We start from the raw sequence: 26883 nt of genomic DNA, 5'->3' as shown, positions 1-26883 counted from the left end.
TACTGAAAATGGATTAAAGATCTAAATCTATGACACAACATCATCAAATTATTAGAGAACACTGGGGAAACCATGCAAGACATTGGCGTAGGCAAAGAGTTCTTGGAAAACACCACAGAGGCACAGGCAATCAAAGCCAAACTTAACAAATGGGATTACCTCAAATTGAGAAGTTTCTGTACTGCAAAAGAAACAGTCAGGAAAGTGAAGAGGCAACTGACAGATTGGGAGAAATTATTTGCAAACTACGCAACTGATAAGGGATTAATAGCCAGAATATGCAAAGAGATCAAGAAACTCCATAACAACAAAATAAACAACTCAGTTAAGATGTGGGCAAAAGACTTAAAAGATATTTCTCAAAAGAGGAAATCCAAATGAGCAACAGACACATGAAAAGATGTTCAGGATCACTATCCATGAGGGAAATGCAAATCAAAACCACAATGAGGTTTCACTTCACCCTAGTTAGAATGGATTCCATACAGAAATCTTTACTTAGTGTAGAGTTGGTCTTCTATGTACAAAGTTAATTGAAAATGAATCTTAATGGAGAATGGGAAGAGAAGGGAAGAGGGTGGAGGAGGTGGGGTAGAAGTGTGAATGGGAGGGTAGTTATGGTAGGAATAATAACTATAGCTAAAGTTGTACACATAAAATTTGTATTCCTTAAAAAAAAACAATTAATTGATTAAATTTAAAAATGAAAGAAAGAGCATGACCTGTTAGAAACTAGACCTTAAGTACAGGAATGTAGCCAACTGTGAGTTCTCTGCAGTTAACAAGCTTAGGGAAATGCACAGCCCTTACTCTTCCTTGGCATTAACAAGCATTGAGTAATCCTATTAAATAGACAGAAAGCAAAGAAGCCTACTGGTGTACTTAATATAGCTACCATCCTAGAGAACAGAAGAGGTTAGAAGGGTGCTGAATTCTTATAAACAGAGAAGTGAAATATTCAAACATAACAGAAATATCAGTAGGAAAGGAAATAAGTGCTTTAATATGCACACACATACATATGTATATAAATGTATATATGAGAGAACTTTGAAAAGTTCATGGATAATGAAATTAAAAATTTACTTAATACAAAAAAAATGTGAAATACATGCCCAGATTCCTCATAATGTATGTTTTCCTTGAACTTTTTAAGAGTCTTCTTATTTATAGCATACATAATATATATATATAATATTATATATAATAATATATATTATATATTAATATAATATATAATATATATATTATACTTAACTTCTGAACAATTCAAGTGAGAACAAGAATGAAAATTATGACTCATTATATTTTCACCAGAGAATCAATATATCCAAAAGTTTTTCTCCATCTTGTTAAACAGTTCCTAATTTATTACTACACAACTTGTTTAATTATCTGGTTTTTCCCCAAGCTGTGGAATCCTGGGGGGTTTAGGAATCTACAGCCCTGGGAATCCAGAAAAATCACATAAAAGGGTCTGAGACACACAGCCATGAAATCTACTGAGATGATGGCGTTGCTAAGAATTTTAGGTAAGTTGCTTAATTCAGCTATTCACAAGAGGTGGACAATTTTACCTTGTCTTCAAAACGAGTACAATAGTGATGTGCATACTAAGATAAAATAAGTGCTAAGGAAAGTATCTCTAGAAGCATCACAATGGCATTCCTAGTGCAGTTATTAACCTGATGAACATTCACAAAGGGAAGTAGCATTTCTTACTATTAGACACAAAAGTGGAGCAATGAAGCTTAAAAAGAGAAAATGGAGGAAAATACTAAATGCACAATAACTATCAGGGACCACCAAAAAATTCCTTATTAATAGCTCAGAAGCAACTGAGGAAGAATAATGAAATAGTGTAGATGCTTACTCTAAGGAAAAAAAAATTCTAGGAAAAATTTATTTCTTTTAGCTAGATATTCTTTAAGAAAGTATGAAGGAATATGGTGTCTCTAGAAGAATTCTTTCAATGGAAGCTCATCTATAAACACACAAAAATGTGTTTTAATAATAATATAGAAATTTACTTTAGCTTATAAGAAAACATATGACCTTTGCAAGGAAGGTGAGCATGTTCTCTGATTAGCATACATACTGTGTATCACACTTCTCTTGTTTTGATTAAGAAAGACAGAGCTAAGGTCTTAAGGCAATCTTTCTCCCAGTGGACACAAATGAATATCAAGAGAAACATGAGGAAACGTTTGCTCCTTCTTCTGAATGCCTCAAAGAAAATTATGAGCATTTTTTCCTAGTGAAAATCACAAAGTTTTAGTAAGACTCTCAGAGGCACTTGACCCCAATACAAGTCAATTGTCCTGTGTAAGTAATTAATTTCAGAAGAGAAAACATGAATGGAGGGGTGACAGAATCAAAAGGAAAGCATCTTATTGGGCTTCCTAAGGGGTGGTTAAATTATTAAGAAAACTATTGTCAAAGCTAGTAGCGACAAAGCAGAGAAGAGAATGCTGGTAGGAGAGTCAAGTGGACATCAAGGGATCAGTGAGGCCATATGAATTTCAAACTTAAGCCACTGCTGTGTTTTACATAAAAAGTATCCCTGATTTACACGTTGCAACCTCATTACTTACATATGATAGCTATTTTACTTAACAGACAATTCATGAGCACTTTATATATAATATCTCCTTTAATTTTTTCTTACAATGACTTAAGGAAATTATGATTATCTCCTTCAATGGATAAGACTATATATCCACAATTTTGTGGTAGTCTTTGAGAAAAACAACATTATTTGAGCCATCCAGAACATCATTTATATTTTTTTCTCTTTTGATTCAAGGCTAACCATTCATTCATTCAGTAAATATTTATTGTGTCTATTATATTCTAGATGTTATTATAGGCACTGGGATATATGATAATGAGTGAAACAAAAATCCTTGATGTGATGAAGTTTATATTAAAGTGGGCTACTATCTCTGCTTGAATCCAAAGAATCAATGAGAAGAATTGAATAGGACTCTATCACCACAGGTAATTTAACCATTTAGGAATTTTTTCCAGTTATTTTCATCAAAAAATGTTAAAGAACTTATGAAGAATCAGAAAGTGAAATATAACTATTTGGAGCAAAATTTCTTAAGAGATTTAAAGCTGTTTAAGAACCATTGTTATTTAAACTGTGGTTGTCACAAAGATCAGGACCCTACTGGCTTTTAATATATTAAAGACAAATATGAAAATATCAGGCATTCCCAGAATGGTTTTTGTTCAAAGAGAAAATTATCTGACCCCCTTGAGTGAGGGGCTTGCTGGATATTTGTACTTTGAAAAAGATTTTTTTAATTACATGAGTTGGAAATCTACTCCACTCTATATAAAAAAAGAAAAAGCATATTTTGCAAGGTTTTCTATATTTAGATTCTACCTACGATCTTAAAATTGAGAGATGATTGTCTTTTGTTTTATTTGGAAAATTTTTAAGATTGTCCACATATTGTAAAAACCTTATATCTAATACAACCAATATTTCTGATCTTTGAGTCATCAATACATTCAGAATGATATGATTCTTAATCTATAATCTATTTCACTAAGTGGAATTCATTTACATGGTATGGTTCACATTATTTTACAGGAAATAAAAATTTATTATCAGTTAATAAGTTCATTATAAAATACTTTTCTGTCATTTTTACATTAGGAAAGCTTCCACACTTATTCACATATATATATGTAATTTATATATATATATATATATATATATATATATATATATATAAAATTTGGACCAATTTGGACTGGCTGCTTCAAACAGTATCAACTTGGGATAGCTATTTTTCTAAAAATAATATCCAGGATTAGAGTGAGTGGAAGTCATGCCAGTCCTAGATTTTTAGACACCAAAAACAAAAATGGCATCACTTTTCTTGCCTACTGTACAGTTTAATTTGATGATTCCCATTGTAATTTCACCCAAATTCTCAATATTATCCCTTGTTTGGAATTGATAATACGTATTTGAAGGGGATATGTAGAATATCTGAAGAGATAACTTCCTCTTTCACTGGGAGGAAAAAAAAATTGTCGTCACTTGTCACCCATAAACCACAGAACACTTTGACTACTTTTGGGTTCTAACTTGTCCATTCCAAGCTGGGAGACATCAAAATGACTTTTTACTTTTCTCGGTGTCTAAATTCAATTAGCTCATCATCATGTTTTATTTCCTTAGAAGCTTCAAACATTAACTAAAAGACTATCTGTACTTATTTTTTCCAGAGATGTTCTCTTCTAAATAAAGACTACAAAGAAAATGAGGAAGATCTGTCCTTATCAAAGCTACATATCTGAGCCTACAACAGCACCTGTGGTCCAAGAAAAAAATTTTAATAAATAAATATATAAATACCCCCTGGCACACAGTTATTAGGTCTTTTCTGCATTAAGTAGATTTTATCAAAGTTCAAAAAACTCTCATCACCTGCTAAAGGCAGGAAAGATTCCTCCCAAGTGAAGATCCTTCCTTAGTGTTCAGAGGGGAAGCATAGAGAATGTCCTCATTGGTGTGCTGCTTGAGGGAACTGAACTCTTATCTACTCTGTTCACAGGTGATATCTCTTTAAACAATGGAGAGGGGCAATCATACGGTAACTGAGTTCATCCTCCTGGGCTTCACAACAAACCCTTTGATGAAGTTGGTCCTGTTTGTGGTGTTCCTTGGAGTCTACTCTATGACCTTGGTAGGAAATACCACTCTCATAGTGTTAACCTGTAATGACTCCCGGCTACACACACCCATGTATTTTTTCATTGGAAATTTATCTTTCCTGGATCTCTGGTACTCCTCTGTCTACACTCCTAAGATCCTAGTGACATGCATCTCTGAAGACAAAAGCATCTCCTTTGCTGGCTGCCTGTCTCAGTTCTTCTTCTCCGCTGGGTTGGCCTATAGTGAGTGTTACCTGTTGGCTGCCATGGCTTATGACCGCTATGTGGCCATCTCCAATCCCCTGCTATATGCTCAGGCCATGACCAGGAGATTATGCATCTCATTGGTTTTAGTTTCCTACACTGGGGGGTTTATCAATGCAATAATATTAACCAGCAACACATTCACATTGGATTTTTGTGATGACAATGTCATTGATGACTTCTTCTGTGATGTCCCACCCCTGATAAAGTTGGCATGTGATGTGAAGGAGAGCTACCAGGCTGTGTTGTACTTTCTCCTGGCCTCCAACGTCATTACGCCTACCATGCTCATCTTGGCCTCCTACTTGTTCATCATTGCTGCCATCCTAAAGATCCGCTCCACCCAAGGCCGCCTCAAGGCCTTCTCCACTTGTTCCTCCCACCTGATCTCTGTGACCTTGTACTATGGCTCCATTCTCTATGTTTACTCCCGCCCAAGTTCCAGCTACTCCCTGGAGAGGGACAAGATGGTTTCCACCTTTTATACTGTGTTGTTCCCCATGTTGAACCCGATGATCTATAGTCTGAGGAATAAGGATGTGAAAGAAGCTCTGAAGAAGCTCTTCAGGTTAGCACAGTCCAAAGTCTGAATTAACATGCACGTTTTCAAATCAGTGCTAAGTGATGACAAACTGCTTCACGGAATGTTTGTTAAACTGATTTTTTTTTATTTTTTTTAAATAAAATTCAACTACAAAAATGCTTATTTATTATTTGGATTTAGTAGTTAGATCATAACACAATTTAATTTTTTTTAAAAAAGCTATATCTGTGTTTATTATAAAATAGAAGGGTATCTAATACTCCTACTGACCCTAAGGACTAAATTTCACTTTGTTCTCCTTTCTATTGACTCCATTATTTTCTCTACATAATGTTTATTATGGATGTTTGAAGCAACATCATATGGATCATTGACATTTGGGAAATCCCCAAATACCAGTGAAGTATTCACAGGGCCTTTTCAAGGATAAGAGAGCAAGGAATGCTATTGTGTATTGTGGGTGTGTGTGTGTATGTGTGTGTGTAGAGAGGACAATGATATGTAAGCAAAATGCCTGTGAAATAAGAGAAATGTTAAAATTAGCATAAATGCTGAAGTGTCTACAATTATTTGACCTGTGTTTTTCAGTTGATGAAAAATGTAAAGCGTGCCCATTTCAGCACACTCAATAATTCAATAAGAAGTTCTAGCCTATGAGCTTCAAGCTCCTCATTTATAAAACAGAGCTAATAATCCATAAGCTGAACCCTTGTAAAAGGTATTGAGTGAAATATCAACTAAATCTGCTGAGTAATAAATATTGAATTGTATCTATTTCTTCATAATTAAATATTCTAGTGAAAAAATACAAGCATTGGGTCTAGAATTGTGTTCCATCCAACTGAAACTGTAGTTGGAGTTTCCCAAAAGAGTGACAATGATGGAGCCTGTTGAGATTCCCAGAAAGAAGCCCTGGGGCTGGCATTGTGGTGCAGCAAGATAAGGCCCATTGCTGTGACACCAGCATCCCATAAGGGCACCGGTTCATGTCCCATGTGCCCCACTTTCTGTCCAGCTCTCTGCTGATGCCCTGGGAAGAGGAGCCAAAGATGGTCTGAGTATTTAGACCCCTTCCACCTATGTTGGGAGACCTGGATGAAGCTGCTGGCTCCTGGTTTCAGCCTGATCCATCCCTGGCCCTTTCGACCATCAGGAGAATGAACCAACAGATGGGAGATATCTCTCTCACACACTTTCTCTCCCCCTCCCCTTTTTCTCTCTCCTTCTTTCTCTCTCCCTCTTTCTCTCTCTATCCCTGTGTAAATCTGACTTTCAAATAAATAAATGAATCTTTTGAGAAAGGAGCACTAAATTCTAGGTGATCATTTCAAAGCATTTATAAGGGACACTTTGCATACAGAGGGAACTGAAGTACATGCTTCCAAAGCACTGCAGGACATCAAACATTACACTTAGGTGTTTCTAACACAGGGAGCTTGGATTATGAAGTTTATTTGAGTCCTTAAAGAATACAATTAAAGCAAAAGAGCTAGTTTCTATGTGTTTCAGTTTTTTGTTTTGTTGCCTTGTAATGCCTATGCATATGGGACTAGTAGCATGAAAGAAACAGACAACAAGCCTGGTCACATGGTCATCAAGATGTCGTGTTCCCAGGCCTGCACTGTGTCACAGTAGGTTAACCCACCACCTATGCCCCAGCATCTCATGTGGGCACTGAGTTCTAGTCCTGGCTGCTCCTCTGACAGTCCATTCTCTGCTTTGGCCCGGGAAGGCAGTGGAGGGTGGCCCAAGCACTTGGGCTCCTGCACCCACATATGAATCCAGTAAGAAGCACCTGGCTCATGGCTTCGGATTGGTACAGTTCTGACCATTGCGGCCATTTTGGAGTGAACCAACAGAACAAAGACCTTTCTCTCTGTCTCTCCCTCTCACTGTCTGTAATTCTGACTTTCAAATACACTAAAAAATCTAAAAAAAAAAAAAAAGAAAAAGAAAGATACTGTGTTCATCAACCAGGACAAAGGAAAATGAAGAAGGAACTGAGGGGCCTTATGAAGGTTTTGATAGTTTTGTTATTAGTGTTAATTTGTTTATTTCACTTTGTTTAATGCCATTGTCCCCTAGTGGTAATACACTGGTGTGTGACCTGTCGGAGAGACCTGACCTAAACATTCTGTTAGCATGAAATGCCATCCTAAAGACCCATATTTCTCCATGAACTCAGAAATGGTTTTGTTGTGCAGTTTTCTATAATCAAAACAACTATTAAACACTTTGCTTAATACTACATAGATGTAGTGAGACAAAGGTTTACAAAGATATTATCTATATACTGAATTAGTTTTGTGATGGAATTGAAAGAACGCATCTTACCAAAAATAAATATCGGTAAAATCGAGCAAACCTCTAGATGTCACTCCATACAAAAATTCCTCACCCAGAAAAATTATGACCAAGTTTCAAAGTTAAAATAAATTCAGGAAACTATGCAGTTTCCTCCCCCTACCCCCAAATTCTCTTTAAACAGCTAGCAGATTAAAATTTATGAGAAATCTTTCATGCAAAGAGACAAAAAAACTGTATTGCAGAGCATCAAATAACCCTATACTATGGTTTAAAATAACATCCTTCAAATAATAATAATAATTAGAGTCATTGGCTCAATATTTTATTGTTGAAACAATGAGTTGCTAACTTTACTTGAAATACAAGAAGTAATACAAACATATCTACTACCAAATTATTTGAACAATGCAATAACAGCATTCCGCACAGAAGACCACCTTCATGATTGTGGATATATGCTTTGTGTTGCTTTCCTAAAGGCCTCTTTGACATCTTTGTTTCTTACGCTGTAGATGAGAGGGTTGACCAGAGGATTGAGCACCGTATAGAACAGGGCAGCCACTTTGTCTTTCTCCAAAGAGTAGGTGGAGCTAGGTCTGGAATACATGAAGAGCAAAGACCCATAAAAGAACATGACTGAGATGATGTGGGATGCACAAGTAGAGAAGGCCTTCCACCTCCCTGAGGCTGAGCGGATCCTCAGGATAGCCAGCAGGATGTTGAAATAGGAAATCAGGATGACAAGAATGCTGGAGAGAACTGTGAAGCCAACCAAACCGAGCATAACTTTTTCATAGACCCTGGTGTCTGTACAGGACATTTTTACCAATGGTGGTGCATCACAGAAAAAGTGGTCAATGATGTTTTTACCACAGAAATGCAGGCGGAACGTGTTGGCAGTATGGGCTATGGCATTTAGCAATCCCCCTACATAGGAGCCAGCAACAAGCCGAGTACACAGCGACGTGGACATGATACTTGAATAAAGCAGTGGGTTACAGATGGCCGCATGGCGGTCATATGCCATAGCTGCCAGGAGATAGCACTCAGTGTAGGCAACGGCACAGGAAAAGAATAGCTGGGCCCCACATCCAGCCAAGGAGATGCGTTTGTCTTCTGAGACACAGGTGGCCAGGATTTTGGGGGTGTACACAGAGGTGTACCAGAAATCCAAAAAGGCAAGGTTGCCAATGAAAAAGTACATAGGTGTATGCAGGCGGGAATCCATCCAGATTAGGATAACAAGGGTCGCGTTGCCTGACAAAGTTAATAAATACAGCATCAGAAATATTCCAAATAGAATCAGCTGCCAGCGGTGGTCTGCTGAGAAGCCCACCAGGATGAATTCAGTCAGGAAAGTGCGATTTTCCATTTCTGTGTTCTCAGAGGAGAAAACCTGATCACCATTAGAGGGGGAAAAAAATTTATTTTTCTATTGAAACAAGTTGACAACTGCATTGATTAAGTCAACGTTGGCTAAGAAGTTTTTGGGCTTCTCTACACTTTACTAAATTACTGAACTTCAATCTACAACTTACGAAGACCGTTGGACTAGAAATCATGTTTAAATTAGAAATTTCATTCATGAACTATAAAACAGGGCAAGTCCCTGACTCTCATAAGACAAATGGGTAAAATGAAATCCAGGTCAACACAGTGGATTAAGCCTCTACCTGCAGTGCTGGCATCCCATATGGGTGCTAGTTTGAGTCTCAACTGCTCCACTTCTGAATCAGCTCCTTACTAATATACCTGGGAAACCAGCATACGATGGCCCAAGTACTTGGAACCTGCACTCACATGGAAGACCTGGAAGAAGCTCTCGGGCTCCTGGCTTCAGTCTTGCCCAAACCTGGCAATTGCAGATACTTGGGGAATGAACCACTGACGGAAGACCTCTCCCTCCCTCTTTTCTCCATCTCTCTCTTTAACTATTTCAAATAAATAAAATATACTTTCAAAACATAAAATCATAAAATTAGTAAGAAAACTAATAATCTCCTGACAGAGTATCTTATTAAATAAAAAAGATATACATGAAAACACCAAGGCCAGTGTTTGATACACAGTGGGCACTCTTAAAAATCTCAGTATCCTCTGTATGTCATTGAGAGTTCTTATGTCAGACATTGTATATCCATATCATGTACTACTCCTGCTTTTAATACAAATAGGTATTATGTGTGTATACACATAGTGTACTGAGCATAAACTACTTATTGTTCTAAGCCCTATAACTAATCTGCTTTTTTCCCATCACAACTTTATAATGTAGATGCTATTTTTTCCCTACATTATATTGGAGAATATTGAAGCACAGAGAGTTCATGGACGAAGTCATAGAAGCCTTCAACAGCAGAACTTATATTTGAACCCAGAATCTTCTGAATGGAGGATGTATCACTCATCTGTCATCATTTACCTCCCTCATATGTAAAAGATCTTTTCCTTGTATTCTCCTAATTAAGGCAATTTCATAGCCCTCTTACACCTGAAAAGCTCTTCTAACTCCCAAAAGTAAATTTTAGTACCCTGAAGAAGTTAACTACTCACAAGATCACAAGAATTCTCAGAAGATAGAAACAATTTTATCCTTTCATCCAACAAAAATAGAAACAATTCCTATTATAAAAAAAATGAACATGATCACATATGCTTATTTAAAGGAGGAAAGAACAGATAGAAGGAGGCAGGCATGAGGAAAACATGGTTATCGTCTTAAAATTGTATCTATGAAATACATTCTCTTTATGTTAAAAAATTATTTAGAAAAAAATAAAATTCACTCTGGCTCAGGTCAGAAAGTAAATTGAAAATTTAATTTCATTAAATTAAAATTAAATTAATTGGAAACTCTGAAATCCTCATTCTATTGACCACTGTTGAGACCAGTCTTCTGATAGAATAAGGAGACCTTAAAAATTCCAGATAGAAATACTAGGGATTTATAAATCAGATATATTCCCAATAGATAAAATTCAAAGACCATCAGTTTCAATCACTCCTCTATATAAGGAAATTCTGTTTATAGAATAATTTATCCTGCAGATGTTGCTGAAGAACATTTCCAAATACAATATCACCAAGGTTTTCTCGCTTTCTAATACAAGAATCTATAATTAGGAATTCTAACATTGTGGAAGAAAATTACATGTGGCCAAGTTTCTGCAAAAAAACAGTTTAATCCAGAACAGTGGTGACATTCATAATCTTGCAAAAATCCAGAGGTTTAAAAATTTTATCTCCTACTTCCATGCAATTTTACAAAAGAGTTACAGTCTTAGAATTGCAAAGCACTGGCTTGGGATTGAGGGGTCCTTTAATTGATGCATGGCCCTGAAATTTATTACCTTTGTGAATGAGGGGAGGAATTTCTCCTATCAGGAACATTGTCCTTTCCCCAGCACCATCCTTCTACAATTCCAGTTTGTTAACATCTCTTATAGAAACCAGCATGAAACAGTAGATTATCTCACCTGTTGCAAAACAATTTGGTAGAGCAGATTAACAATCCTTGTGTATACAAGTGTCTCTAGAGGGGGCATTGTCACCTTCTTGGATGAAGTGAGAGTTGGAAAGTGCCCAAACAACTGTGTTCATCTCACCTCAAGCTTTACATTCTCATCATTGTTTCTCTAAGGCATCACCCTGTGAGCTCCTGAGCATTCTCAAACCCCTGCATTCCTCAGTGTCTTTATCTGTAAGTGATTTCTGGCTCTTGAACATTTGCATTCTTGGACCTCTTTGAAAACATGACAAAGCAATGCTGATTCTCCCCAAACAGTTACATGCACTTAAGTGTAAATGCAAAAAGTTTTAGAGGACTCAAAGTTTCCCAGAAACTTATCCATACTTTGCCTAGATATAATTATCAGGTTTAAATTTCTACCACCAGGAGATACCTAAACTTCTGTCCAGTTAACATTCTCTAATAAGAGATTAGTAATTGCTAAATCAAACTTAGCATGCTTCAAACTGAATTCAGAATCTTCACTTCCAAAAATCCATCTATCCATGCACTCTATTCAGTCCAAAAATGGCATGCTTGCAGTTTCTGAAACCAAAACTTTGTGATCAACCTAAACTCTTTCCCTCCTACCTACATTTCAGCCTTTCAAGAAACCCTAATGTCCTTTCTTTACACGTTTGTCCAACTGACCACTTCCCTCGCCTACACTAACATCACCCAGTACCAAACCACAATCACCTTCTGCCAAGAGCAATGCAATAGCCTTTTAACAGGTCCAGTCCTTTGCTTACTGCAGGGTATTCTCAACACAGCTAATAGAATACAATAATACATAAATACAGCACTGTCACTTCTATGTTCAAAGACCTGAGTATGTGCTTAATTTATTCTAAGGAAATGCTGCAGTGGCTTAAAGGTCCTCCACAGTCCAGCCCTACCTTAACAACAGAACTTCATCTCCTCTCTTACCAGGCCCATCCTTAAATGATCATTATTACTCTACTCACATTCTCTTTTAGTATTCCCTGTTTATTGTCATTTCTAACTCTTTTGACCACACTTCTTGCCTATTTGTCCTCTCTAGAATGCAATGTGCACACTGCAATATATTTCCCTAATACTTTATTCAAATATCCCAACAGAAAGAACAGTCCTATTTGCTTAATATTACTCAATAAATACATCATGGATTACATAATTGGCTACTTAGCTGCTTTCCCCCAAAGTATGGTCTACCCCTAATCAAGCTCAAAATGCTCAAAATATTCAGAACAAAATCTAACCTCATTTGGGATTTCCTGGCACACTGTACTACATCATGATAAGGACGCTTGCCCCTACATAGCTCTGTTCCCTACTCCCTATAACTAGAAAAAAATCTATGGGACAAAAACCTCTCTCTGGCACCTGAAAATGAGTGCCAGTAAAGTGGAAAATACCAGACATAGGTAGTCTGGACAATCAGAGAGCAAGTGATTTCTTTTGTCCCCTTGATTTTTCTTCCACCGTGTGACTATATGGTGATGCAGCATAAATATCAGACTGGTTGTCAAATTCTAGAAAGAACCAAATACATCACTGGCTGGAGTCTGATTTAGAAAAGATTCTGTGTGTGTGTGTGTGTGTGCGCACGCGCACCTGCTTGCATGTGTGTTGGGCATAGCAGCAATCCTTTGAGAGCCATGCCAGACTCTGCAGCCCCTTCTAAATGCAGCTGAGGTCAGAGCGAGACTCCATTTCTTACCTGCCTCTGACTCCGCGTGCTCACCTCCAGTCAAAATGATCAGTTCTAAGAAATGAAACCCTCTCCCTCCCTTCTGATGCTCAGGTGTACAGTCACTGGACCCATTATATGTATTTCCACAACAGCCCTTAGAGGCTTTTTCCACAAAGCAGCCCAGGAATAAGTACCTCTGTCTCCAAAGACACAATTAGAATTCACTTGGAACCCAAGAATGATAATTGGGATATGATCAATATGAATGGTGTTTCATTGAAAATTCACTCTCTTAATTGCTCCAAGTCACAATGTAGGTGTTCAAAGTATCTAATAACAATTTCTCCCACAATGCAAGTATTGAAAATACTTGATAGTAGAATTTCTCTATATCATGCTAGACTATTCTGGAACATTCCATGCATTCCATATTATTCTTGTTACATGCTCTTCTTTCTGTCCACACCACCATTTCTGGTTTCCCTCTTTGTGAAAATATTATCCCTACCCAGTGGTACAGGATGATTTGAGTCCCCAGTGATTTCTATGTTGAACCCTTGATTTCTGGGAATGTGACAGCATCTGGAAATGAGATGTTTCAAAAGATTGTTAAATTAAATTGGGACATTTATGGTGAGCCACAATTCAATATGGCTACTGTTCTTTATAAAAAGGAAATTTGGACATACAAAGGGATATTAGAATGTGAGCACACACAGAACAGAGCATGGGGGAGCACAGTAAGGGGGTGACCATTCACAAGCCAAGAGAAATAACCTCAAAAGAACCAATTTTCCAAACGTTGAACTTGAACGTCAAACCTCCAGTAGTGCAAGAAAATAAAATAAATTCTCGATTTTTAAGTCATCAGATAATGCTTTTTTCATATGACAACATTAAATAAACTAAAAACTTGATATTCAGGATTAAGGCCTTTTGATGTTAGAACAGCTTCGTGTTTTGCATCTAAAATAATCTTAAAATTAGGAGTGTAATACATCACAATGACATGTTTTCTAATGAATTTGTACCATAAAGTAGGAGAAAGGCACAAACATCATAGAACCTTAACTGTCATCAGTCACTGCTGCACCCCATGGAGATTTACACTCTGAATCTTCTCTTCGCTGCACGGCCTTTTGAACTGTATCTCTCTGTTTCTAGTTATCTTTTTATTTCTCTTCTCTTTGCTAATTACATCTGCTTTTCTAAAAATCTCACACAGCCTCCAACTTTTGCCATTGATTCTTTAATTATTGCAAAAAAACTTGTAAGCACAGTGACTCTAAGTAGTGATATTTGTTATCTACTTTCTCTGTTTTCAGAGAAATCATTTACATTTGCATGCTGTTAAGTCAGTAAATGAGAATCATAAAGATAAATAAATAAATTTATTTCTAAGGGCATTTTACACCATCTATTTTTAGTCTGATTTGTGAACTCGCTCTCCTAACAAGTGAGGTAAGTACTTTTGGAGCTGTAACTCCTGTGCTTACAACCCTCTTCTCACCTGTAATCCATGGGATTTGAAATCATTTAATGCATACATAGCCAGCTATATTTTATCATTTATTTAAAATACTACAGTCTAAACTATTAAATACCAAGTTAAATTTCTTTTAAAATTCTTATTTCAAATTCTCAGATACCCAGAAGTTTTACAGCCCCTGCTGCTACAAGTTATTTAGCACATATAGCAGTTTTTCCAAATACATCAGCCTTATTTTATAAGCAAATTAAAATACTTTAGCGCCAACTTTAAAAAAAGCAGTTTGCAGTTTTCCACATTATCCATGGTTTTTTTTTCCTTCCTCATTTTATATATTTCTGACAGTACAGGAGGAAAACAATGACATGGAGATAACCTGTGGAACAAAACCTTTGTCAAACAAGTATTTGCATTTAAGAAAACTTTGCTCTCTCTAGCATTTTTCTCCAGGCATCCTTGACATCTTTGTTTCTTAAGCTATAGATCATGGGGTTCAACAAGGGAATAACCACAGTGTAGAACACTGACACTACTTTGTCGCGTTCCAGCGCATAGCTAGTGCTGGGCCGGGAGTAAATGAAGAGAATTGAACCATAATACAAGGTGACAGCCATCAGGTGAGACCCGCAGGTGGACAAGGCTTTGAGGCGGCCCTGGGTGGAGCGGATCTTCAGGATGGCAGCAATGATGAAGAGGTAGGAGGCGAGAATAAGTATGGTAGGAGTGATGACATTGGAGGCCAGGATAAAGTACAGCACAGCCTGGTAGCTCTCTTTCACATCACACGCCAACTTCACAAGTGGGGGCAGATCACAGAAGAAGTCATCAATGATGTTGCTGCCACAAAAACTCAGAGCAAATGTCTCAGTGGTGATTATGGTTGAGTTAACAAACCCACCAAGGTATGAAGCTGCAACAAGACTGGCGCATAACCTCGGGGACATGGCCTGGGCATAAAGCAGAGGGCTGGAGATGGCTACATAGCGATCATAAGCCATGGCTGCCAACAGATAGCACTCACTGTAGGCCAGCCCAGCAGAAAAGAAGAACTGAGCCAGGCAACCAGCCAGGGAGATGCTTTTGTCGTCAGAGAGGCAAGTCATCAGGATTTTGGGGGCATAGACAGAGGAATACCAGAGATCCAGGAATGACAAGTTTCCGATGAAGAAATACATGGGTGTGTGGAGCCAGAAGTCAACACAAATCAAAGAAATCAGGGTGATATTCCCTAAGAGGCTGAAGACATAAATGATGAGGAAGATGAAGAACAGCACTCGTTGGAACCTCAAGTCTGCTGTGAAGCCTAAAAGGATGAACTCTTTCACTTCAGTGAAATTTTTCTCTTCCATTAATTTTGGGTTTCTGTGGTCTTGTTCTGTGAAAACATTAAAGCACATGTTATGACTTAAGATGTTACTATATGCTTGTTATGTCATTTATTGTTGTAGACAATTGAGAAATCCAACTCATTCATGTGTGATTTTTTATTTTAATTTTTAATTAGTTTATCACAGCTTCAGCATGGTTTGTAGACACAATTCTAAGAACATAATGATATTGCCTCCCCCATCCCTCCCTCTCACTCTCCTTCCTTCTTCCTTTCTTTCTTTTTTTCAGTTTTTGAGTTGACATTTTAAATTTACACTACTTCACTGAATAATAAGTTTACCAAGTAAAAACGGTGACCTGTGATGATGCTGAAATGGGTACATCACCCCAATAGGATATCTCAGAAATCAGTTCTATGCTACCTTGGAGATCTGTTATGCATACAATGTAATACTTGTCATCTTAGGTTTCAGCCTAATACTTTATCTTTCAGAAGGAGAATGTAATCTCTGTATCTTATCTTCTGGGTATTCTTGAGATACTTGGGGATCATGCAGAATCTATGAAAAAAGGGAACTTGATGGAGTGCTCTGATTTCTCTCTTCAGATCTTTTAATTCTTTTGAAATTACCCAGATAACTGCATGGGAAGAGCATGTTATTTATTTTAACTATATCTTGGAATATCATTGGAATATATTATATTGAAATTTCCTTGAAAGAAATAATTATATCTTATTAAAGTTTTTATCCATGTAAACCAAGAACACAGGTTTGCATAGTTTATTAAAATATATAATGATAAAAAGAACAGATTCACTTGAATAATAATATTATGCAACATTTTTATTAATAATTTTTTTAAAAAATAAATTTTCTGAAATGAATAGTTTTGAAAGCACAAGTGTACTTCAGAACATTCAGGAATGGGGCAGGTATTGTGATGCTGAAGGTTGAGCCAGCTCTTGGGATGCTCACCTCTCACATCAGAGTGCCTGAGGAGTCCATCTCTGCTTCTGATGCAGCTGCCTGCTAATGTGGCTGGGAACCAGCAGGCAATGGCGCCAGTACCTGAGTCCCTACCACCCAGCTCCACTCCTGGAGTTCTTGGCTCCTGGTTTCCACCTGACTCATGCCTGGCTGTTGTAGGCATTTGGGAACTGAAATAGCAGATGGAAGATCTCGCTCTCTCTCTCTCTCTCTCTCTCTCCCTCCCTCTCTTTTACCCTCTGCCTCTCCATCTCCATCTCCTTCTATCACTCTGACTTTAAAAGAAATGGCCAGGGGGAGGATGGCGCTGTGGCGCAGCGGGTTAACACCCATATAGGCGCCAGTTCGAGTCGAGTGAACCAGCAGATCTAAGACCTCTCTCTCTCTCTCTGCCTCTCCTCTCTCTGTGTAACTCTGATAAATAAACAAATAAATAAAATTACATAACAACCTTTTTGTAAATAAAATAATAAAATAAAATGGAATTTTTGAAAAGTTCATGAAAGGGGCCAGTGCTGTGATGTAGCAGGCTAAAGCCACAGCCTGCAGCGCTGGCATCCCATATGCTGTGCCTGTTTGAGTCCCAGAGGCTCCTATTCCGATCCAGCTCTGTGCTATGGCCAGGTGAAGCAATAGATGATGGCTCAAGTCCTTGGACCCCTGTACCCGCAACGGAGACCCAGAGGAAGCTTCTGGCTCCTGGGTTTGGGTCAGCTCAGCTCTGGCCATTGCGGTCATTTGGGGATTGAACCAGCAGAATGGAAGACCTCTCTCTGCCTCTCCTCCTTTCTCTGTGTAACTCTGAATTTCAAATAAATAAATAATTCTAAAAAAAAAGTTAATGAAAATGAAATAAAAATATAAATTTATTTTGATGAAAACAGTTTTGAAATCTATGCAGGTTTTCTTAAAAATTTTCCATGAACTTTTTAAGGGAGATATATATATTTTTTTCACTAAAACAAACAGCATTAATTCCATTTTTCACCAATTTTTTTAACTACCCTCACATGTAGATGAATAATTACCCTCTAAAATAAGAGTGAGCTGGAATAAAGATGACTACAGACAGAAGAAAAAGAGGAAACGTGACCACCAAGCAGAGATTGGAGTGATGTGCCTCCAAGCCAAAGAATGCCACCAGCATAAGCAGGAGGAAGAAGTGAAGAATGGATTCTTGGTGTGGGACATGGCACTGTCAACATTGTGATTTTTAGGCAATAATAACTGAATTTAGATTTCGCACTTCCAAAATTCCAGAGGATAACGTCTGTTGTTTTAATCCACCAAGTTTGTGCGCCAATGTTACAATAGCAATAGAAAAATAATAAAGGAATTCATGGCACATTGCCTCTGAGTCCTCTTTCCCAGAGAAGTAGAAGCCAGAAAGGACTAGAACCAGCAATGAAGGGAGTAACATGCCTCAGGAGGCTCCCGTTACAACTTAAGGCAATCGGAGAAGGGCTAAATTGGCTGCAGGATTCTGGATCTGCAGGAACATCAAATGTCCAGTAGCAGATCCAAAACCTGAAACTCTCTAAGGCAAGAATAAGCAGAACAGAACAACTCAATCTTACCAATTGTGCTAAGACATGGACCTAAACTTGAGGTTAAAAAAAATAAAGATTTTTTCTCTTGTAACTGTAACTGCATTAGGAAAGTCAATTTTTTTGCACTAGGCATTTATGAATTTTTAATTCTTTTTGTATTAAAAATAAACATTAATTCTAGAATTAACATCAAAGTAGATTAATTCCACAATAAGCAAAGCAGACTGGAATAAGTGGCATCTTGTTTATATCAAGGCCAACAGAAGCTAAGGTCAGTTTTCACAAAGCGTTTGCCTGGAGCCAGTTCAGAACCAGATTGGGAGATCGTATGTCTTAGTTTGTCTTTGTCAAAATTGCATAGGATGATCACTCCTAGAATTCTATTTTCTTAACTGTTTTTCTAATTCCAGCTGTATTTTGGAATCACAGGTGTTAGAAATCACTTTGCAAATAAACATTAAAACTATGTATGCACTTTCTAAATTTCATGCTTTGTTCATCTCAGTTTATCCACTCCTTATGTACAAGTGTTTAGCTTCCAATTCTGCCTGTGCTCTTACTGCATAGATTTCATGTGTGAGGTTGTTTTTTTTGTTTTTGTTTTGTTTTTTTGTTTTGTTTTTTTTTCTTTTTTTGGCAGATACTGTCCCTCCATAATATGCAGCTTTACACAAGCTGAATAATTGCTGAACCTGTTTTTAGAATTCCTACTGGAAATAGAAACTGCAAGAAACATTTCTTCCCTAATCTCCCTTGTTTTTATATAGAGCTAATGAAATGTAAAGCAATCAGAAATGTGAATGTGTACCTATATGAATATGTACATCAAAGGATTTCCAAAAAGAAAAAAGTTGAAAGTGCCTTAGTGTGACACATAAGAGACGCTAAGCCTCTCTCCATATTTATACAGGTAAATTGAATAAATTTAAGGAAATGTGAAAATGGGGGGAAGGACATAAAAAAGGCAGAAATAAAGCCTTTTGCACATAGTAAATCTTACAAATTTCTCAGTGTGGACCATGAGTTTGAATTGAAATCTTCTAGTGATATGTAGGTGTAATAAGTGGTATCCAAGGGAAAGCAAATGAACCAAAATTTCAGGCAACATATTACAATTCTTGATACTGGTAGTAAGGCAATATACCTGAAGTTCTTTATAAAACAATTAAATGAAATATAACAGATGCTATATTGAATAGATATTGTCCGTATATACAGATACATATGCATAGTACTTGTGTGCTTGTGTGTGTGTGTGTATAGTACTTCAAAACCTGAATGAACTGAAAGTAAGAATAATTTTAAGTGCAAAAAGAAATCTGTTTAATTTTTCATAATGCGCATTTCTGCTGACGCTTTTGAGGAAACTTCATGCACTCAGAATTAAAGTGGAGGACAATCATCCTTGTACATCAGATATAATTACAGGGAAGAAAAGCTTATCGATTTCATTAAGCAGAATCCTGTTGTGGATTGATCATGCTTTGATCCCATTAAACTTTTTTTAGCTTTTGTCCATATTTTGGTCTGAGGATCCTTTTGCTTTGCTTAATTAAATGTAATTCTTAGTTTCATGAACATCAATCAATCCTCACTGCCTCCGATTTTTAACTGAAGGCCAGAATTTCTTAGATTACCTTAGAATGAAGATTGCCTTCTGCTAACTCCATAGGAATCTTCCTTCCCATGATAACCACACTGGGAGACTATATAAGCCTGGACATTCCTTTGGGATTTGCTGCTAGGAGGAAAGAGAATCTGTCTGTGCTGTTGTGGTGCCAAGTGACCAATTAAAGTGCTCAGTTATCTTTCTGAAAGAAGTGGGGACACATGATTCACTATGAAGATTATGCATCCAATTAGCCTCTTTAAAAACCCTTTATATGTGTGTTTTATTTATGAATTTGAGAATGAAAGAAGTAGCGATGATTAATCTACAATATACATTGCAAAAAATTATTCAAGAATTACTGCAGTCGTTAATAAGAATGAAAAGTCTTGAAATTGTAATCTTGAAATACTTTGACTACAGCTTTTTAAGTGGTTCATTTTTGTAAACAATGGGAATAAATACAACTGTGAGGCAAGATATGTCTTAGAAATGTTTAGTAATGACTTGATGCAAAATAAGAACAGATATAGTATAAATGTGAGTGTACAATTCACCAGATATATGACCAAGAGTAGTATAACTAAACTCACCAAAGCTAAATTTTCTTATCTATAAAGTTAAAATAGCTTGTCTTCTTCATGAAGTTGCTGTGAAGATGCTAGACACTACACACACACACACACATACACACACACACATGAGGGAGAGAGAGAGAGCCTCTTCTGAGAAGGTTTACAGCCTCGTGGGATATAACCAAATAATTCTATAATGTATATTTATAAATTATGTCATGTTGGGAAATAACTAATAAGGTGTCATAGATTATATTAGAGGACATGACATAATGTAAATCTTAAGGATGATGAATCAAATAGGCAAGATTTGACTTGATAACTGAAGAATAGGTTTACTAGTCAGAGTGAGTAATGGAAGTGGAGGCACATGCTACAGGGGTAGCATGTATGAGAGAAAGTGAAGGAAGTGCACGGTGCCAGGACTTCAGAGTGATGCACAGAGCAGTGCTTTGTGAGGCAGGAGAGATAGGAAACCTAAGTGCAAGTGACTGGGTAGCCTTATATTAATGATTTTGGAGTACATTCTAAAGTAATCGGAGCCATTGACAGGTTTTACTCAGATACACATTGACTATTACAGAAGCACAGATGGTCAGTAAAGGACTGTACCGGGAAGAATGAGAAGGCACCTTAGGATCAGGATCTTGCTAATTTATAACAGGGCATGGGGAGAATGCTGGGAGTGGATACTAAGGTGTTGTGTTCTTAAAACTATTTGTATTGGGGACAGAGCTACGGTGCATTGGGTTAAAGCCATGGCCTACAACACCAGCATCCCATATTGGCACTGGTTTCAGTCCCTGTTGCTCCACTTCCAATCAAGCTTCCTTTAAATGCACCTGGGAAAGCAGTGGAGTATGGCCCACGTGCTTGGGCCCCTGCATCCAAATGAGAGACCCAGAAGAAGCTCCACATTCTAGGATTTGACCTGGTTCAACCCTGGTAGTTGTTACCATTTAGGGAGAGTACCAGTGGATGGACAATCTGTTCGTGTGTGTCTCTTCTTCTCTCTCTGCATCTCTGCCTTTCAAATAAATAAGTAAATCTTTTAAAAAATTTAAAATGTCATATATAAAATACATGAAATTTGTTCTCTTAATAGAAATAAAAGAAGAAAAAAAGCCAAGAACAGAAAAAAGTGAATGTGCATGATTAATCACAACAGAAATGCCCATCTATACAGTTGATGTTCTTTTTAAAAAAGTTAAGGAAGGAATCTACAAGCTTAGGATGAGGAGAATGTCAGAGTGGATTGATAATGTACAACGTGTGTAAACAACATCTACACTTGTAATTCTCAAACTTCTTGATTCTATATTTCTGCATTAAAAATTATTGAGGATGCCAAGAACATTTGGTTTATTGGGGTTATATACCTTGTTATTGGCTGTATCAGAAATAAAACTGAGAAACTTGAATGCTTTTTATTAATTCATTTAAAATAGCAATAAAACCTCATGCTATATTACAAAAATAACTTGGGTGCAACCGTGGACACCCACTTCACCCTGGGGCACTGAACAGAGCTCCCTGGCCACACACGGCACAGGCCTCTGAGTATTTGCTGAAAGAACAGACACTCCACTAAGCCATAGGCATAGAGCAAAGATAAAAGCCATCAGAGGAAAAGGAAAACCAACAAATATCTCCAAAAATGCCTGAAATAAACTCAGAAATTTAAGAAGCATGAATAAGGAAGACAACATGATGCCCCCAATGGAATACAACAATACGTCAATACTAGAATGTGAAGATGAAGAGGTTGATGAATGCCAGAAACGGAATCCAAAAAATCAATTTCAGGACACTCAGCAGTGATAAGAAACAAATCCACGAATTAAAGAAACCCATAGATGACATCAATGAAAACTTTTCCCATGAAATTGAGATTTTAAGGAGAAATCAAAATGAAATATTGGAAATGAAGATTTCAGTAGATTAAGCAAAAAAAAAAATTGAAAGCCTTAACAACAGATTCTGTGAAGCAAAAGAAAGAATATCTGAGTTAGAGGACAAAATATAGGAAATTCTACAGTCAGATCAAAAAAAAAAAAAGAAGAAGACGACATTAGAAAAATTAAAAACAGTGTTGGAGCATTATGGGACACTATCAAATGACTCAACATATTGGTATTAGCCGTGTCTGAAAGTGTGCATTTATAGAATAGACTAGAAGGCCTATTTAGTGAAATAATTACAAAAAACTTCCCCAATTTAAAATGTCTTTATTTCACTTTGATTCATCAATAACCAGTTAGAAAAATCAGAAAGGAAACAATAGAGTTAATCAACACTATAGACCAAAAGGACCTAATGGATATCCACAGAGCTTTTCATCCTACAATTACAGACTACATATTCTCACCAGTGCATGGAACTTTCTCTAGGATAGACCACATGCTAGGCTAGAAAGCAACTCTCAGTAAATTAAAAAAAAAATCAAAGTCATACCATGCATCTTCTTGATGACAAAGAAATGAAGCTGGAAATCAACAACTCAAGAATTTCTAGAATATGTGTAATCACATGGAGACTGAATCACACGATTCTGGATGAATAATGGGTCATAGAAGAAATCAATGGAGAAATCAAAAGATTTCTGGAAAGCAACCTTATACAAAACAAAGCTGGAGGCATCATAATACCAGATTTCACCACACACTACAGGCAGTTATCATCAAAACAGGCTGGTACTGTCACAAAAACAGGTAGGTAGACCAATGGAAAGAATAGAAATTCCAGAAATCGGCCCATGCATCCACAACCAATTTATCTTTGACAAATAAGCTAAAATTGATCCCAGAAGCAAAGACAAATGGTGCTTGGAAAATTGGATCTCCACATGCAGAAGTGTGAAGCAAGACCCCTTCCTTACAACTTACATAAAAAATAAACTCAAAAGGATCAAAGACATAAATCTATGACATGCTACCATCAAATTATTAGAGAACATTGAGGAAAGTCTGCAAGAGATTAGCATAAGCAACAACTTCTTAGAAAAGAAACGAGAAACACGGTCAATCAAAGCCAAAATTGACAAATGGGTTTATATCATCTTTTTTTTGACAGGCAGAGTGGACAGTGAGAGAGAAAGAGAGAAAGGTCTTCCTTTTTCCGTTGGTTCACACCCCCCCCCAATGGCCACTGCAGCCAGCGTGCTGCAGGCGGTACACCATGCTGATCCAAAGCCAGGAGCCAGGTACATCTCCTGGTCTCTCATGCAGGTGCAGGGCCCAAGCACTTGGGCCATCCTCCACTGCACTCCCGGGCCACAGCAGAGAGCTGGCCTGGAAGAGGAGCAACTGGGACAGAATCCAGCGCGCCGACCAGGACTAGAACCCAGTGTGATGGTGCCGCAGGTGGAGGATTAGCTTACTGATCCGCGGCACCGGCCATGAGTTTATATCATTTGAAAAGCTTCTGCACTGCAAAAGAAACACTCAGCAAAGTGATGATCAAATGACAGAATGGGAGAATTTCCAAACTATTCAACTGATAAAGGATTAATATCCAAAATATATAAACAGCTCAAGAACTCAACAACAACAAAACAAGCAATCAGTTACGAAAAGGGCAAAGGACTTAAACAGGCATTTTTCAAAAGGGGAAATCAACATATCCAACAGACACATGAAGAAGTGCTCAGGATCACAAGGCATCAGAGAAATGCAAGTCAAATCCACAAGGTTTCACCTCATCCCAATTAGAATGACTTTCATACATAAATCTACAAACAACAAATGCTAATCAGGATATGGTAGAAAAGGTAGCCTAATCCATTGTTGGTGGGAATGTAAACTGGTGCCACCACTGTGGAAAACAGTACAAAGATACCTCAGAAATCTCTATATAGACTTTCCATATGGTGCAATATCCAGTTATTGGGAATTCACCCAAGCGAAATGAAATCAGCATATGAAGCAGTTGTCCTTACGCCAATGTGTATTGCAGGCCAATTCACAAATTCACAATAACTAATATATGGAATCATCCCAGATGTCTGTCAACTAGACTGGATAAGGCAATTATGGAATAAGTACACCATGGAATACTACAGAGTGGTAAAAAGAAAATGAAATCCTGTCATTTGCAACAAATTGGATGCAACTGGAAAACATTACACTTACTGAAATAAGCCTATCCCCAAAAGACAAATATCATATGTTCTCCCTGATCTGTGGTAACTAATAGAACACCTAAAAGACAATTACTAAAAGTAAAATTGACATTTTAAAATGCAATAACTCTGAACAGCCCTTGTCTCAAATGTTGAGGATAGGCATTTTTTTTTTTTTTGACAGGCAGTGTTAGACACAGAGAGAGAGAGCCAGAGAAAAAGGTCTTCCTTCCGTTGGTTCACCCCCACAAATGGCTGCTATGCCCTGCGCACCGCGCTTTTCCAAAGCCAGGAGCCAGGTGCTTCCTCCTGGTCTCCCATACTGCCTGTATGCCAGTGCTGTGGGCTGAGACTTTAACCCGCTGTGACACAGCACCGGCACCTGAGGAACAAGTTTTTTTTTTCCATACTGTTTGTTGAACTCTACGTGGTGTAGTGTAGTGTGTATATAGCTAATTGAAAATACATCTTTGAAACAATAAGAATGAGAATAGAAGAGAAAAGAGGAAGAAGAATGGGAGTGTAAGTGGGTTGGAAGGTAGGATGGGAAGAAACATTATGTTTCTAAACTTGTATTTATGAAATGCATGAAGTTTGAGTACCTTAAAAAATTAAAAAAAATAATGGGAATGATCTATTGGGAAAAATAAGTATTTCTAATCAAATAAGTACAATGAAATGTGTAATAAATTATGCATTTATAAATAAGGTAAAATGATAAAGGAGCAATTATTAAACAGTATCAAGGATAATAAGGGAATTGTATATGTATCCAAGAAAATCTATACTTGCATATGGATTATTAATTGGTCTTTTCAACTAAGTGAACTTTTGTACCAGTTGGAGTTTGCACGATTATTAAGTTGTTGCTTCTTAGTTTCGGACCCACTCTTGTACTCAGCTTTAGAGTGATGTGGGTAGAACTCTGAAAACCGCATTCCTGTTACCAACTAGTTTTTTCTTAGATTTCAGCAACAACATGTAATTAAGGACTCTGGAGAACTGGTTTGCTCTGCTCCATTTTTATATTCTGTTCCTATCTGTGCCACCTAAAAATGCTTCTTCATTCAGGCTTTAGCAACTTTGTTTAAGTAATGGCAATTAATTCCAGTTTGAAGTTTTCCAGTATGGCAGCATACTAAACATGTCAGCCCTAGTGGGACCTAAAGCTGGAGAGGAACTGTAACATGTGATAAAACCCCTACTATCCTTTTATGCAGTCTGCATCTTTTGGCCTGTTCACCCTACATTCTACCAGGAATTGTGCACCTATGTCCAAAGACCACATTTCTGGATATCCATTTACCTGTGCTCTGATTAGGACCTTCGCCAGAGACTACCTCCTCAGCTCCAGTCTGATGCTAGTGGCAGAGGGACTTTCTCTGTATTCATCATCTGTATGATTGACTGAATAAGAGAAATGATTTTGGACCAACTTTACTATTTCTATAATGCTGACTTTTAGAGCAATTCAACAGAAACAAGCCAGACATCTATTGATCAGTCACCATGGATAATAAGCAAATTACACACCAATTACCAGAAATGCAGCAGAGAACAAAGTAGAAACCTTTCCCTCGTGTAGCTTATATTTCTGGCTGTCATGACTATATGCAATGAATTCATACAGTGTGGTTGCAAGAGCATTCCTGGGGTTCCCATGACCAAGACCAGACTTGATGGTAGAACCAGTATAATCAGAACTCTTTGCCAGATACTTTGTAAGTCTTCTATGCCCTGGAATTTGCCTCTCTACTATATTTCCAACCTGAATGTCTTCTCCACCTCTATTAGAGCAAGAGTTCTTAACAAGGGTTAAGATCACTAGGGTTGGATCACTAGGGAGAGCAAGAATAAATGGGCTTTGAGGAGTACAAGACTGTCCCCCTGAAAACATGTTGGGAACTTTTACTTCTGTGCCCTTCTGTCCCAGAGGATTATTAAATTCTTAGTAGTGTCCATAGCTCAGAGTCATGTGCTACAGGCCTCAGATTTGCATCACCCACAATTAAAGCCTTTTAGAATGACATTGACACATCCAGAAATGGATTTCGCTAAAGAATTCAGGTAGGAAGGGAAAGCAACATACAATTTCCTTTAGAATGCACTGTAATTCTTATCCTCTAGATTTGAATGCTGAAAAGAGTTTTGAACTGAAAATTAACAGCACTTATTACTCTGCAGGTGGAGTACTGCTGTGGTGCAGTAGGTTAGTACTACATCTGCAGAGCTGGCATCCCATAT

General features: G+C 37.4%; 3 protein-coding genes across 3 annotated transcripts; 1 reads left to right on the top strand and 2 right to left on the bottom strand.

Moving 5' to 3' along the window:
- Positions 1–4595: 4595 nt before the first annotated feature.
- Positions 4596–5531, top strand: LOC133764236 (olfactory receptor 9G19-like). The gene has a single exon (XM_062197911.1). The coding sequence runs from the start codon at positions 4596–4598 to the stop codon at positions 5529–5531; it is 936 nt and encodes a 311-aa protein (XP_062053895.1).
- A 2700-nt stretch (positions 5532–8231) lies between these two features.
- On the bottom strand, positions 8232–9200 carry LOC133764235 (olfactory receptor 9G4-like). Its single transcript, XM_062197909.1, has one exon. It carries the CDS (start codon positions 9162–9164, stop codon positions 8232–8234), a length of 933 nt encoding a protein of 310 aa, XP_062053893.1. The 5' UTR covers positions 9165–9200.
- Positions 9201–14880: 5680 nt separating this feature from the next.
- Positions 14881–15816, bottom strand: LOC133764234 (olfactory receptor 9G19-like). The gene has a single exon (XM_062197908.1). The coding sequence runs from the start codon at positions 15814–15816 to the stop codon at positions 14881–14883; it is 936 nt and encodes a 311-aa protein (XP_062053892.1).
- Positions 15817–26883: the final 11067 nt, after the last annotated feature.

This window comes from Lepus europaeus, chromosome 7, assembly GCF_033115175.1.
Source record: "Lepus europaeus isolate LE1 chromosome 7, mLepTim1.pri, whole genome shotgun sequence".
Lineage (NCBI taxonomy): Eukaryota > Metazoa > Chordata > Mammalia > Lagomorpha > Leporidae > Lepus > Lepus europaeus.
Note: the sequence above shows the minus strand (reverse complement) of the source record. Positions and strands in the feature narration are given on the sequence as shown.

Coding starts and splice junctions, on each gene's coding strand:
- LOC133764235 (XM_062197909.1), bottom strand. CDS start 9,164: ATGGAAAATCGCACTTTCCTGACTGAATTCATCCTGGTGGGCTTCTCA.
- LOC133764236 (XM_062197911.1), top strand. CDS start 4,596: ATGGAGAGGGGCAATCATACGGTAACTGAGTTCATCCTCCTGGGCTTC.
- LOC133764234 (XM_062197908.1), bottom strand. CDS start 15,816: ATGGAAGAGAAAAATTTCACTGAAGTGAAAGAGTTCATCCTTTTAGGC.